This window comes from Sinohyriopsis cumingii, unplaced genomic scaffold (genome assembly GCF_028554795.1).
Source record: "Sinohyriopsis cumingii isolate HCF-2022 unplaced genomic scaffold, ASM2855479v2 utg000426l, whole genome shotgun sequence".
NCBI lineage: Eukaryota > Metazoa > Mollusca > Bivalvia > Unionida > Unionidae > Sinohyriopsis > Sinohyriopsis cumingii.
In genome coordinates, this window is record NW_028315897.1 from 1,913,744 (window position 1) to 1,930,644 (window position 16,901).

Below are 16,901 nucleotides of genomic sequence, written 5' to 3' on the forward strand. Positions count from 1 at the left end.
TTAAGTAAAACATGATAAACATTATTTGTAAGATATGCTAACCAGTGCTTGTAAGTAAGACATGCTAATCAGTGTTTGTAAGACAGATATGCCAACACGTGTTTGTAAGACAGACATGCCAACACGTGCTTGTAAGCAAGACATGCTAATCAGTGTTTATACGTTAGAGATGCTAGCCAGTGTTTGTTAAAATGAGACATGTCCGTTCAGTTAGTGCTTGTAAGTAAGACATACTAACCAGTGTTTGTAAGACATGCCAAGCAGTGTTTGTTATGTAAGACATGCTAATCATAACTTGCAAGTAAGATATGCTAACCAGTGCTTGTAAGTAGGACATGATAATCAATGATTGTATGTTAGAGATGCTAACACGCGTTTGTACCTAGTAAGACATGCTAACCAGTTCTTGTAAGCAAGACATGATATTAGTGCTTGTAAGACATGCTTATCAGTGTTTATAAGTTTCAGATGCTAACTAGTGTTTGTAAGTAAGACATGCCAACCAGTGTTTGTAAGACATTCAAATCAGTGCTTGTAAGTAAGACATGCTAACCTGTGCTTGTGAGTAAGACATGCCAACCGGTGTTTGTAAGACATGCTAACCAGAGTTTGTAAGTAAGTCATGCTAAACAGTGCGTGTAAGTAAGACGTGATAGTCAGTGCTTGTAAGTATGACATGCTTACAAGTCTTTGTACGTAAGACGTTCTAAACAATGTTTGTAGGTAAGATATGTTAACCAGTGTTTGTAAGTAGGACATTGCAAGCAGTGCTTGTAATATATGCCAAAAAGAGCTTGTAAGTAAGACTTGCAAACCTGTGCCTGTAAGTCAGACCTGCTAATCAGTGTTTGTAAGTAAGACATGCTAGACATCGTTTGTAAGTAAGACGTGCTAATCAATCCTTTTAAGTAAAACATGCTAACAATCGTTTGTAAGTAACACATGCTAATCAGTGTTTGTAAGACATTTTAGCCAGTGTGTATAAATAAGACATGCTAATCAGTCCTTTAAAGTTGGACATGCCAACCAGTCTTTGTAAGACATGCTAATCAGTGCTTGTAAGACACGCTAAACAGGGTTTTCCAAACCTAATATATGCTAATATGTGCTTGTAAGCAAAACATGTTAACCAGTGCTTGTAAGTAAGACATGCTTACCAGTGTTTGTAAGATATGCTAACCAGTGCTTGTATGGAAGATATGCTAATCTGTTTTTGTAAGTTAGAAGTGCTAACCAGTGTTTGTAAGTAAGATATGCCAACCAGTGATTGTAAAACATGCTAACTAATATTTGTAAGACACGATATTCAGTGCTTGTAAGTAAAACATGCCAACCAGTGCATGTAAGTAAGACATGCTAATCAGTGTTTATTCGCTTGAGATGCTAACCAGTGTTTGTTAAAGTAAGACATGCCAATCAGTGCACGTAAGACATGCTAACCAGTGTTTGTAAGTAAGACCTGCCCACCAGTGTTTCCTTGGTAAGACATGCTAATCAATGATTGTACGTTTGAGATGCTAACACGCGTTTGTAATTTTAGTAAGACATGCTAACCAGTTTTTGTAAGTAAGACATGCTAATCATAGCTTCAAAGTAAGAGATGCTGACCAGTGTTTGTAAGGAAGACGTGCTAACCAGTGCTTGTAAGTAGGACATGATAATCAATGATTGTATGTTAGAGATAATAACACGCGTTTGTAAGTAGTAAGACATGCCAACCAGTTCTTGTAAGACTTGATACTAGTCCTTGTAAGTAAGACATGCTTATCAGTGTTTATAAGTTTCAGATGCTAACTAGTGTTTGTAAGTAACACATGCCAACCAGTGTTTGTAAGTAAGACATGCTAACCAGTGCGAGTAAGTAAGACACGATAATCAGTGCTTGTAGGCATGACATGCTAACAAGTGTTTGTAAGTAAGACGTTCTAATATATGTTTGTAGTTAGGACATGTTGACCAGTGTTTTTAAGCAAGTCATTCCAACCAGTGCTTGTAAGATGTACCAACCAGAGCTTACAAGTAAGACCTGCTAATCAGAGCTTGCAAGACATGTTACCAGTGTTTGTAAGTAAGACATGATAATGGGTCCTTTGAAGTAAGACATGCTAACCATCGTTTGTAAGTAAGACGTGCTAATCAGTGTTTGTAAGACATGTCAACCAGTGTTTTAAATAAGACATGCTAACCAGTGCTTGTAGGTAAGTCATGATAACCAGTGTTTGTAAGTAAGGCAGTCTATTCAGTGTTTTTATACATGCTACCAGTGTTTTCCAAAAGTAAGACATGCTAATATGTGATTTTAAGTAAAATATGTTAACCAGTGTTTGTAAGTAAGACATGTAAACCAGTTTTTGTAAGTAAGACATGATAATCAGTGCTTTTAAGTATGACATGCTAACACGTGTTTGTAAGTAAGACTTTCTAATCAATGTTTGTAGGTAAGACATGTTGACCAGTGTTTATGAGTAAGACAAGCTAGCCAGCACTTGTAAGACATGCTATTCAGTGCTTGTAAGTAAGCCATGCCAATCCGTGCTTGTAAGTAAAACATGCTAATCAGTACTTGTAACTAAGACATGCTAACTAATACTTGTAAATAGGACACGCTACCCAGTGCTTGTATGTAGGGCATGTTAACCAGTACTACTGAATTCAATCAACTGTATGCTTGCAACCGCACCTTTACAGATCTCAACTTCACATAACCAAGTTAAACATAACAAGATAAGGCTGCTGTATCTGCCTTTATTATCTACTCATGTATCCCTAGAGGGTAAATCACGCATTTGATTTAGATATTCAACATGTACTGTCATATCACACACCCAGAATGGAACTAATTGCTTGTATTCCCTGACATATAGGTGTCATTATCCTTATATGCACTGAACCAAACTTTTATAATATCAAATTCAATTTTGGAATTCCAGCAAAACTGTACATCTCAAACTATTAGGATAATCTTAAAAAGGAGGTATATAATAAGACAAAAGTACATTCATGTTTTGTTACAAGTTAGGGGAAGCAATTAATTTGATATAGTATATGTTATCACATGTAGATCAGGCATCCGCTGTTCATCAGCAAGAGGCGCAAATAAAATGCAGCGAAACACCCGTTTTCAAGAAAATTCGTCAACTTTAATGAATGGATGAATGTGTAGTTTTTATGCCAGTCTAATAATGAATTTAGTCTTTTTGTACATGTTCATATTCGGTCCTATGGGAAATGAAGTAGGGCTCCGAGTCATGAAACACACAAAGAGATGTCCGAAAATATATGTACCATATAATCCAATTCAATCAGAATATCATTTCTTTACTTTGACCTAAATATGTATATATTTGTCTCACTTGGGGCTAAAGCAAATGAGTATGTCAACCTAATATGACCTGAAATGATAATACTTACATTTTGCCCTAAATAGAAACAAACAGTACCTCTTAGATAAAATACATTTTAACAATAATTACTTTACAAAATATATGTGTTTTGGCAATCAGATTAAAACTTGATGCAATATACAATATGTAATTATTGACTGAAAATGTATGCATATTGCTACCTACTTTTACTTTCTTCCCATTTTTCTCTTTAAATGATTATGTCAGTGGTGATATTAGAAATCGTGAAGTAAACTTCGCTTATTTGCTCTTAAGAAAATCTTTAGATAATCATGCGCATATTGGCAATTACAAATACAGCGTACGTAACTACATATTATTCCACACTAGCTTCCATTTAATCGAATCTTCTGTAAGGGTTATGTATTATTAAAATTGCAACATGTCGACTTTCCTGTTGGCTTTTTTCCTTACATATTGAGCAAATCAAAATCAACGAGCTGCAGAGCTTTCCACCATACAGTGGTCTAATTCCCTAGATACAAATGCCCAATTAGAGCACAGACTCAATCAAACAACTAGTTATCCATATTTTCTGAACTTGTTTAATCTAAAACTGTACAATTTGCTGCTGAATCAAACAAGTAAATAATCAATTTTGATCTTTCCACAGTTTGTTCTTCGTTAATGTTTCATTCCGTTCGTCCTCAGTACTAATGTCTAGCAAACCTTGTCATCTAATACATCTGGAGAAAGAGAGCATTATCAATATTTATCAAAGATATGTAATGTAATGGGCCGGATAGCACACAAGCTGACCTGATTTGCAGCTGAGCGTACAGTCGTATATCATAATATCTCTGGTATTCACACCCATGTATAATTCAATAGTCAATAAAAGCGTCAGTTTGAATGTATGTACTGAAAGTAGTATATCCATTATACAACTAGGGGAGAGTTGATCCTTTCTCAGATACAAGTGATACATGCAGATGTCAGGAAAGCTAAACAAGGACTTATTGTTTTTTTTTATACAAGTCGGGCTGATAAAAATAAATAGAATATTACGTACTCTGAGATGCTCCCAAAGGACTGAAAAATGTTTTCCATTATATATTTGATAACTTCAATCTATGTGCTATAGTTGACAACACAAAATACTCTTTTAGTTTGATCTCATAAATTTAATTTTCTGCCAAAATGGTATATGTAACCCAAGCATAAAACTGTATTAATAGATGCAGACCTGAGGTGCAAAGAAAACACAGCAAAACACCCGTTTGCAATGATGACAATAGTATATATCTGTAATAAGTGGAAGTCAATACTCATTTTATGCCAATCTAATAATGACATTTATTTGAGTTTTATATGTATTAACACTACTTTCTATGGAACATGAAGTAAGGTCCTGTTTCTTAAAACATATTAAGATGTCTCCAAAATGTATCTACTGTAGAACAAAATTCGATCAGAATGTCATTTCTTTACCTTGCCTAAAATAGTAATATATGTGTCTTATTGTGGGCTGAAGTAAATCTTTAAGTCAACCTAATATGACCTGAAATGGTGGTACTGACATTTTGTCCTAAATAAGATGAACTGATAACATTACAGATCGTGGTTACCTGTACGCGCTTTAGCCATCAAATACTAACTTTATGCAGTAAAGAATGTGCACGTTTTGACAGACAAATACTCCTATTGCTAGGTTCTCTTTCTGTTTTCGCCCTGTCTTCAAGAAAGGATTATATGTGATTAGGAATTGATTATATAAGTGTGATATTAGAAGCAATATGTATGTGTGCCTATTTTGAGAACTTTTAAAGGGTACTTCGTTTGAAAACTGATCAGTTGTATTGTACCTTTTGTGTGATTTGTCTTACTAAAATGTTACATCTTTGATATGACATTTTCGTATCACACATATGCTGATTTAATAACTTAATGTGTGCTATGGCACTCAAGGAATACAATTTAAAAGTATTCTTCCATCTACATAACAGAGCAAACTTGTGATAAATATGAATTTGTTGGTAAGTTATATGACAATAAATAAACTTACAAGAAGGAAATTGTCTTTGCAGCCTTTGGAAGCTTTTATAGTTTTATGGTTCAAGCAATACTGACGATACACTGAACGTTACTTCAGTAACAGTAAAGGAACTTAAAATATATTCTGTACATTCGAGTAATTATTCGCACTTTTAATGTTAAGTAACATCTTCCTTTTGCTTGCATTAAATTTCGAGCTATAGTAAAATATTTACCAGGTGTTTTTGGGCAAAAACATAACATTATCTCAGTATATGCTGTACTAAAGTATTAGAATGGCCGAGTGTGATCTGAGACGTGTTATTGACATATGATACTAAATAAGAAAACCTGCACTACAAATGAAATGAAAGCATTGTAGTTTGTGGTAAAGTGGTGTATTACATTCGTGGAACATTTTGTGATAAGTGTACAGACCGAACAATCATAAAGCAAATACAGGAGATGCATACTCGCATAGTTTTGACTGAAAGGTTAGATATTTTACTTACTATTTCTTTCTTATATCTTTGTACCTGAAATAATATAATAAATGTAATAGATATGTGAATCTTGTGTTAGAAGAATTTGATTATATTTGCAAAATATTCTTTTAAAATTTCTACATTTTAAATAAAGAATAAAATAACTATGTGAAATCTGAATGAGTTCGAAGTATGTTATGGCATCTAGGCAGTTGATCGCCTCTTGACACTTAACTTCGGAGCTTGTTTCAAATAGTCTTGCATATACAAAATACTAGTTTGGTTCACAAAAAATGAATTAGCTATGGTATCTACCCCGATGAGCTGTATGACATCTTAAACTTCTTATTTCGTTCTGATTAACATCAAACATAAATGTTATACTGTATTACACCCCTTCTGATTAATATTAATCATGAATGTTGTATAGTGTATTACATATACCATCTAATTAATATTAAACGCGAATGTGGTATTATAATGTGTACACCCTGTTATGTAATGTATAGGCATTATTTTAAGACATAATGTTTATAATTTTAATCGAGTTAGTATTTAAAAAGTTTAATTTATGTGTTCTTAAGAATATCCGAATGCTTATGTCAGTGAAAACCTTTACACAGCTCCGGTCTGTGTGGGAAATGTGGAAACATATACATGCTTTAATACAAAATATCAGCTGAACGATTTTCGATCCGTTGGGTGTGCTACAACAAACAATACAGACTCAGCTGGTGCATATTGTGCTGACAAATTAGGGTCTATGTTGTTTGCGCTAATGATTATTCATAACAGATTACATAAATCTATATATGCTGGCACATGATGTGCCGACAGATCTGGGTCGGAGATCGGTTTCATCTTATAATCAAGTATACATGGTACGCACTAAATGTTTGAATGCGTGTCAAACTCCAGTAAACATAGACAAAGATCTGCAGTAAAAATTAAATTAAGATCAATATTGTTCGCGTGAATTACATATAATGTGACGAGCATGATACTTGTTTCGCTGGAGAATATGGGTGCATAACGTATAGACTCTGATACGCTGACGTATCAACAAGTCTAATTCAATTTGGGTCAATTTTAAGTATCAAATCATCAAGAATCTTTACTTCTGCATTTCATATGCAATTAGTGTTAGGGTTAAACAGAAAGTTTGACATTTATACCAGTTATTGGTGTCCTCAACAGGTTCAAAGATACTTTGCCTATTTTCAAAGCTGAAAGTAATCCGATATTCAAAGTTGGGCTGTAATGTAATTCTCACAAGCCTGCATCATGCTGTCCTTATCCAAGCAATCTGAGACAAACTGAATTAACTCCCTTTCTTTACAGGTAATGCCTCACCGGTATATACCACTATTGATAACAGTGCGATTTAAATATTATTTGTATGCAAGTCTATATTTCTCGGATAGTTTCTATATTTTTGCATTTACAAAACGTCTTTACTCCACACTTATTAAGACAGATATATCATAGAACAAATATGAATGCAAGATGATTTTACATTTTGTTAGCATTGATTAGGTTTTTATTCAGACATCAATACAAAATCCATTAAAACTGTACTTTTTTCTCATCCGAAATCCTGTAAATGTTAGGAAATGATTACACAGACCAGGTTCAGATCATGAAAAAGAGAACAAATGAAGTATTAATGCTACAATCTTTAGGTAAGAAAGATACAAGAAAATAAACCAATACATTTTTAATATTGTTCGTTTTATTACTTTAAACGTTAATATTAACACTATCAGTTATGATCCTGAACTGCATTTCAAATAAATAAAAAAAATAAATAAATAATATATATAGGTAGATAGACAACATATTGATTAACCATACATCATGTTAAGTTTCGACACAGTTAACTTATTTCGTCATACGTATTACAGATCATTTAGACATTATCAAATATATGAAAATTAGGATGACCTTGATATAATCTCTACAAAATGTTCATCTTATACAATCATTTTTTCCCAAAAATTGCAACCGAAAAATGCAGCGATTTCACTTAAAGTTGCCACAAATTCACAATCTGTCCATCTGCCTATTTGTTTGTCTGGCTGGCTAGCTCTCATATATGCATACACTTCATTGTAGCTAAAGTTTAAAAGACTTAATTACACTAACATGGCATTCTCCAGAAATGCTGGTTACATGTCACACATGCAACGACTTCTATGTAACAACGGCAAACCGCCTGCAGCCGTAATACTAAAGACATGTATGCAGCGCATATTATACCTAAGTACGGATTTGCCATCAAAATTTGTGTTGAAGAGATTAACCAATTTTGTTTCATTATACCTCTGTACAGTATGGAAGTAATCAGTTTGATATTATTTAAATCAAACATTACCTGCAATATTGAAAGAGCGAATTCAAAAGACCAAAAAGAAACCTTTGCCATTAAATGTGAGAACGTCTATAAATTCAACGTACTAAACGTTACTTTCTCAAATGTCACGAAAATCCCTTGTGTTGACAACACAAAGCACTCTGATTAACACATCAGTCCTGAATTGTATTTCTGAATATGTGGCACATACTTGAGACTACAGCTTCGTGCATATTCTAAAATAACCTTTTCAAGTGCCAATGGACTTGCATATTTCACTCTCCACCAAACGCAGTTTTAAAAACAATCAAAGAACAGGCCAATATATTAACATATTTTAATCTAAGTGCTAAATAGATCACATTGCATTAATTGTTGCAGTCAGGAAGCATAAGGAAGCAGGTTTGGGGAAATGATCATTGAAGTAATTGTCAAATTGATACTTTGAATCTCATGAAAGAAAAATTGTGCAACTTGTAATACTCTCGGACTTTTCTTTTATTCATTCATCTTTTCAATCCCAAATCATGGGCCTCGCTGCCAAGTGTGAATCCACATTCTCAAACTACTGTGAACTTCTACCAAGCAAAGAAAACTACTTAAAATAGTTTTACTCCTTCAGGATTAGCATGGCTTTATAACCATAAATACACAGATGAAATAAAATGTACGTATCGCTACAAAAGAATTACTCTGTTTTGTATAGCTTTTTCTTTATGCCGTTGTGGACCTATATTGTCTTTTCGTGTCAAGATAACACTATACAAATGACGAGTGTCAAAACTTTGAGCATGAATATCTTCAGTCGAAAGACTTTAAACAGATGTGGCCTGTACTAAAACAATTACAACATTCAAATGGTTGCTAGTACCATAAATGGATGCTGGATTCAACTTGTCTGACCTAACATCGAGTCCTAGATTCATTAAACACAAGACTTCTTGGCATATAAAGGGTTCATGATTACAATTACAGCAAAATTACAATCCACTACATGCCACGAGTAATGTTACCTGATCAACAGCCTGAGCATGCTGACTACGGAGGGCCTGTATTTCCATCTCCACCCGAGTCAGCTTCATTTCCTTTGTGACGGCCTATAGTTAGTATTGGCAAAGAATAATATTATGATTCAAACACCTCTCAAACTAGAGTACAATTTTATAAAATTATTTTTTGTTAGATAATGCAAACAATGTTTATATACAAAGATATGCATTACTACAAATATACCTTGAATACATATCCGAATACAGTTTGCAAAACTAAAATTTATGATAACTAATAATGTTTCAGTATGTCGATTATAATTAATTTTTAAAGCACTTATTTATTAATGTCAAACATGTGCTCTTGACTATTGTGTGGATTTCCGTGTCTTTTCAAACTGTGTACGGCATTTAATGCTGACAATGTCTAATATTTGTCAACTTGTCAGTACCCACGTTTTTACATATTTATTAGAATTTAGTTGGCAAATAAATGTTACAAAGATTTAAGATAATCGTCGATGTTATCTTGAACAACATTGTTTAGTCTTTAGTTCCCGGATAAAAGGGACAAATTCAAATTGATCGATGTGCATTTCTAGAAACAGTTACTCTAGAATGCTACGTGTTTATCATGCTCCTACTAATCAATCTTAGATAACTATGGTTCTATAATGAACATATTTAGGGTTCATACAATAAAAAAGCATTTCATAAGTTCAGGGAAAAGAGAACTTGGGGAAATAGGAAGGTTTCAAATAATGACATAAGTTAGCTTTAGCTTCCTCATGTTGTTTTCTTATACTGAAGAGTTCTTCATTAAGGGCCTTAACTCTTGCTTCCATTTTCTGAGACTAAAAATAACAGGTACGTGCAATATATTAGGTTATTAAATCCATTCAAAATACTCAATTCAGTCGTTTTCTTTAAATTGCTTTCGTTAGCAATCATGCATTTGTTTGATAACATTTTAGAAGTTTGATAAACGCAAGTGTATACTAATTGATATATAAGGTATCATGCATACATGATTGTTATACACAATACCAAATTCTATAAAGTTTGCTTACATATAGATTTCCCAATATACCTTGCTAGACATGCAAGACCTTGCCTGTATTGTTAAGTGACTATAACTGTCATTAATATATGAATCTAGTTAAAAACAAACAACAAATCCAGGAAAATGTACACTTAAACATACAGACTAATATGTAAGCTGCAACTACAAAAAACATACACCATGAGATGCCACTTCATTAAGCATTGACATAAAAATATATGCTTCTTATTCTACTTATCACTCCAGACAAACTGGTTGGACCCAGATTTGAAATTGCATTATATGCTGGCAGATATGTATACATTCAGTTGGCAGTTGGATCTGGATTATGGAAAACTAATCATATAAATAAGTAAAGGTATAAATAAAATGAAAGTGCACTTTATTAAATCGTTCACATAATAAATACTCATGTCATAAATCTGTGTAAAATATGCAAGGAAGTCAGTGCGTTGAACTATTGATTAGTGTAAACGTATGTATGGTCAAGAAATGAAAACATTTTGGTTAGGCTGTACCATCCATGTGCAAAGTATGGCCTATATTCCGATTCTACACAGTTACATTCATGTTATACATTATGGCTTTAAAATCGCTATCTGGCCATCAACCCAGATGAAAATGAACATATCTGGGACATAATGACTTATATTTCTTTAACTCACCAGTTTAGAGCTTGGATTAAATGGTACAGATAAATCCATAAATTTATCAATGTGCATTTCTATAAACAGTTATTCAAGAATGCTACGTGTTTATCATATTTTTATTTTGACGATCATGTTCCTACTTAACATTCATGTTCCTACGATTCAATTTTAGATACATATGGTTGTATAATGAACATATTTAGGGTGCATACAATAACACAAGCCTTCCAAAAGTTCAAGGAAATGAGAATTGTGTAAAACAGGAAAGTTTTAAATAATGACATACGTTAGCTTTAGCTTCCTCATATTGTTTTCTTGTACTGGAGAGTTCTTCCTCAAGGGCTTTAACTCTTCCTTCCATTCTCTGAGACTAAAAGCAACAAGCAAGTGCAATATATTAAACTAGTAAATCGATTCAAAATACTCAATTCGGTCATTATTACTTAGTTTCATTAGCAAACGTGCATGTGTAAGATAACAGTTTAGATGTTTGATAAAAGCAAGTGTATACTAATTGATCTTTAAGATATCATGCATACATAGTTGTTAGGCACATTACCTAATTCCAAAAATGTAGTTTGCATGGAGATCTCCCAAAATACATTGTCAGCCATGCAATACATATCCTGTATTGTTAAGTGACTATAAATGTCATTAACATATGAATCTAGGACAAAAAAACTAAAAATCCTGGAAAGTGTACACTTACCATATATACACACTCAGATATCAGTTCCAACTGCAAACAACATACACCATGAGATGCCACTTCATCAAGCATTGGCATATCAAGATATATGCTTTTATTCTACTGATCACACAAACTGATTGGAACCAGATTTACAATTGCACTATGTGATGGTAGATCTGTGTCTATTCAGTTGGCAGTTGGATCGGGCTTATAAAATATTGTATATGGAAAACTAATCATATAATACGCAAATATATCAATAAAAGGAAAGTGCTCTTTATTATTCGTTCACGTGTCAAATACTCCTGTCATAAATCTATAAAATCTGCAAGGAAGTCAATGTGTTGAAATATTGGTCATCTAAACATGTATATGGTCAGGAAATGAAACAATTTTGTTAGGCTATGCCATTCATGTGCAACGTATGGCCTAAATTCCGATTCTACAAAGTTGCATTCATGTTATGCATTTTGGCTCAAAATGTTCTGGCCTTCAACCCGGATGAAGTTGAAGATGTCTGGGATATAGTGATGTATTTCTTTAACTCATCAGTTTAAAGCTATTTTTGAAAATAATGAATCAGGAATCTGGTAACAAACGAGTTTAAATTCAAGCAAAATGTTACAATTTCAGAATAAGAATTTCATATGAATATGTGGAGACTAATGAGCCTTAGTACTGACGATGTTAAAGTGTATTAAATTATATTGTTTAGTTAATATTTATTACGTAATATATCTTCAAAACAAGCCAATTATTATTTTGTTCTTTTCTAAACAAATATTTAATCAAATGCAACGAATGTTGACGTTATTGTTTGTATTACAAAACTTGACCCCCATGTGTTAATAAATGGGTGCTGTAATATTATTTGTTTATCACTATGTTTGATTGTCCATCATCTGCCTATAACCTATATCCGCTTGTGGAATGTCGCCAAACCTGGTACACATTTCATCCATGTAGTAGGATTCAATGAGATGGATATCTTTATTGACGTCTTCCGTTGGGTCTGTGGGATGTGTGCAAATGTAAAGTACACAAAAACTGCAATTGGGTGTTTGGTATCAGAGGACAATATTTGCAGGTGTATGGTCTTCAGATGAATATGTAATAACTAAGTACTTATGGTACACCTGCCTTTTCACCATTTACATACTAACAACCAGGGCTATGTTTCGTCAAATTATCTGTAACAATTGATTGTGATAGTCTGGATAAATGAACAGATAACTAGGGGATGATCATGATATGTGACACTCAATCATGATATATAACTGAGCAAAGTTTCGTTAAAAATCAAAATGAATTCAAAGTTATGCTTCAAATGAGAGTTACAATTGCCCTTACAGTGTGTTTTACATTGTGGCCGCATGAGCGGCTATGGGATACAATAAACATTATATAAATAAATAATATTCATTTAGATAAATTCATTAACCAATCTCAATGGTTCTAGTGTTCTACTCTAGACATGGATATATGTTGTTATTTGATCGTGAACATTAAAACGTAGACACGACTATCATATTCGTCACACCATCTGTTCAAAATATAATACAAAGGCTACTGCAAAATACTTGGACAGAAACTTATATGTCAACTGAGGGGTAGGTGGACAATATCATGACATAATATGCAAATAAATTAACAGCATGATGATTGGGCAACCAAGAAATTATGACCAGACATTATTGCAGTGACCACACATGTGAGATATTCCAGTTCCACATTTGAGAACTACTTACAGTTCGCATCGGATAGAAGTCGGAAAAGCGTGATGTAGGAACATGCATTCTTCTATATAGTTCAACTATATTTTAAAAACTAAACATCATAGTGATGCGTCAATCCTTTCCGCTATATAACACTATAATTGAATGAAGGAACACCCATTTTCAATCATATATATATATATATATATATATATATATATATATATATATATATATATATATATATATATATATATATATATATATATATATATTACACTTACAAATTGCTGCTTATGTATATGTTATGATATTTCAAAACTAGAAGAAGAAAGGAAAGCAGAACATATTATATATAACTGTAAACAAACTCCTTATGGTGAGTCAGGTATAAAAAACACCCATTGCTAGGGATTAAAGAATTCTAATGAAAACACATTTGGAATTGTTTATGCCAATAATACACCCAATTTTGACTATTCAGATTATTAAAGAAAATGTTATAAGAGTTATGATTCCAGTATCATGCTTGTTTATAAAGACTAGTTTTTCTTCTTTTGTTTCCTTTTTTTTTCCTAAACAATAGCATTTGTTGCTACTATATTCTGAAAGCTTTCTGGTAATTCATGGCATCCATTCGTCTACGATAGACGATGGTGTAGCTTCCGAGTAAGCTGTTGTTTCGCCTTCTTCCTGACTCACTATTAAGCGTGCTTTTCGTTCTTGTCTTCGTCCGCTTTCTGAACGACCTGTCTGACAGCTAGGCGTCATGTGGAGCGGTCGTTAGCAGAGCTCTCCCAGTCTTTGACATTGATGTTGGCCGTCTTCATGTCATTCTTGCAGACATCTTTGTAAAGCAGACGTGGCCGTCCAGTCGATCGTGCGCCTTTTGCTAGCTCCCTGTAGAGCAGGTCCTTGGGAATGAGGCCTGGGTCGATTCTCTTGACGTGTCCGAGCCAGCGACGGCGGTTCTCGCTGAGAATGGAGAACATGCTGTTCATGTTGCATTCCAGAACCTCTCGTTTCTAGCATAGGTAGTCCATGTCTCGCTACTGTAGAAGAAGTATGCTGCGAACACAGGCCTGGTAGACGCGCAGTATGGTCTTCTAAGTCAGTGTGCGGTTGTTCCACTACCTCTGGTTTAGTCTGGTCATCACTCCTGCTGCCTTGCAAATCTTGCCTTTCACCTCATAATCAATGGAGAGCGAGCTAGAGATGGTGGACCCGAAGTAAGTGAAGTTCTCAACAACTTCCAAGATGAACCCATCGATGGTGACGGAGGGAGGGGAGTCTGCGTCCTGCGACATGACGTTCATTTTCTCCCAACTGATGGTCAGTCCAAACTCTTACAGAAATAGGAGAGTATACATACCAGTTCCTACAGTCCATCTTCCCTGTGTGATGTAAAGGCTGCATCGTCGGCGAAGAGCAATTCAGGGATGAGAACCTCTGTGACTTTAGTCTTAGGATGTAAGGATGTACATTCCCTCGCTGCAGTCATTGAAGGAGTACTGGAAATACATGGACAAGTAGATGGCAAAGGGTTTCGGTGCAAGACGCAGCCTTGTCTCTCCAGTTAATAGATAGGATTCTGATGTTGCGCCATTGAAGCAGACTCTGATGTGCATGTTCTCCTTGAACGATGTGACGACAGCGAGCAGTCGTGGGGGGCAACCGATCGTCTACAGGTGCCTGAAGAGTCAACACCGACTGACCAGGTCAAACGCCTGTGGAAAGTGTATGAAGGCGATGTAGAGGGGCATCTGCTGATTGCAACACTTGTTCTGCAAGTGGAGTAGTGAGAAGATCATATCTACAGTTGACAGACCAGCTCGGAAGCCACAGTGGGACCCTGTGTAGACGAAGAAGGTTTGTGTCTTCAGGCAAGCCGAGGCGACACAGGCGTAAGTTTTTCCGACGGTGCTGATGAGAGAGATGCCCCGGTAGGTGTTGCAGTCGCTACGGTCTCCTTTCTTCTTGTACAAAGTGACGATGTTGGCGTGATGCATGTCCTTGTGGATGTGTCACTGTTCCCAGCAGAGGCAGAGAAGTACGTACAGGGGCTGGAGCAGTGCTGATTTTCCGATCTTGAGGACTTCAAGGGGAATGCCCTCACTTCCTGGAGACTTTACACAGGCGAGGCAATCGATGAATGTTCCGAGCTCTTCCAGTGTGGGCGGTGTATCTAGTTCCTCCATGACTGGTATATCTGGGATGGCGTCCAGTGCGATATCAGTGACGACGTTTTCGGTTGCATACAGCTCGACATAATGCTTAATCCATCGCTTCAGCTGATTACCCTGTTCTGTGATGACTTCTCAATTCTTCGACTTTATGGGGGCGTTCATGGAGGCAGATTGGGGGAGGCCTGTCGCCTACTTGATACCCTTGGAATGTCTCTTTCGTGCTCGGTGTCGGCAGTTCTCTGTCTACTGGTGCAGAGGTTCAGCCAGTAGGTGTTGACTCAGCGGCAGGCGATCTGTTGTGCGTTGTTCCTGGCAGTCATGAGGGTTTGTAATGTACTAGGGCTAGGTGAGGCCTTTTATGCCAAGAGGGCTTTCATCTTCTCCTCAGAGACGGGCTCCATCTTCTCCCAGTTGGCCTAATACCAGTCGCCATTTTTGCGCTCCTTCTTCCCGTAAGCAGCGATGGCTGAATTGTTAACAGGGAGGTTGGACCACTTGAAATCGATGGCATCTTCAGGTGTCGCTTTCATCAGATCTTCTTGCAGTTTGCTAATGAACTGCTGTTGTTTCTCTGGATTGTTTGAACAGCAGGTGTTGATGCGTTGGTGAATCTACTTGGGTGGCATAGCTTCTTGGGTATTATTTGCACCTTGCTGGCCACGAAGGAATGGTCCGTGCCACATTCGGCACTGTTCTAGCTGTGGGAGAGGATAACACATGTCAGTTCCCCAGGCCTGGTGATGACGAGTTCTAGCTGGTGCCAGTGGCAGGAACTTCTGTGTCTCTATGATACCTGGTGGATCTCCATTCATTTGAAGAAGATTTTGGTCACAACCAGGCTATGGGAGCAGCATATATGCAGCAATCGCTGACCATTTTCGTTAATATTGAGCCGAGACAGGTGGACCAGGCCTTGTGGTCAGCTCCCACTTATCATTGAAGTCTCCCAGTAGGTATATGCCTTCAGTGCTGGTGATACCGGACAGTGCTTGATCCAAAACCTCATATAATTTGTTTTTCTCTTCGTGGGCGGAACAGAAGGTTGGGGAGTACATGATGAAGATGCTGGCTGGGCCTGAGGACGTAGACAGCCGGTGGGCAAGGATTCTCTCAATACCTATCATGGAGGTTCAAAGAAGGCGACGAGCGTGTTCTTTACAGCGATGCTGACATAGTGATGCCCAGGTTCGTCGGAGGGCTTTCCTTGCCAAAATAAGGTGTATTTAGCTTTCCTCATGGTGCTGCTGTCGACCCGTCTGGCTCCTGGAGGCAGGCAATGTCGACGTTCAGTCGGGAGAGTTCTCTGTCAATGACATCTACCTTCTGCAGGTCAGCGGTGAATCCAGGACACAGCTTGCGAAACAAAGAGCTGGAGTCTTCTTATTTCTCCT

At 36.0% G+C, this 16,901-nt stretch overlaps 1 protein-coding gene across 3 annotated transcripts in view; it reads right to left on the bottom strand.

The window, feature by feature from the left end:
- Positions 1–16,901, bottom strand: part of LOC149774069 (tripartite motif-containing protein 2-like) — a 62,325-nt gene that overhangs the window by 12,631 nt on the left and 32,793 nt on the right. For all 3 annotated transcript variants that reach the window (XM_089945801.1, XM_089945800.1, XM_089945799.1), the window contains 3 exons: positions 11,205–11,288; positions 9,230–9,313; positions 5,891–5,914 (listed from right to left, as the gene is read on the bottom strand). In XM_089945801.1, the coding sequence (XP_089801927.1) occupies positions 5,891–5,914; positions 9,230–9,313; positions 11,205–11,288 (192 nt within the window). The remainder of the gene's footprint in view (positions 1–5,890; positions 5,915–9,229; positions 9,314–11,204; positions 11,289–16,901) is intronic.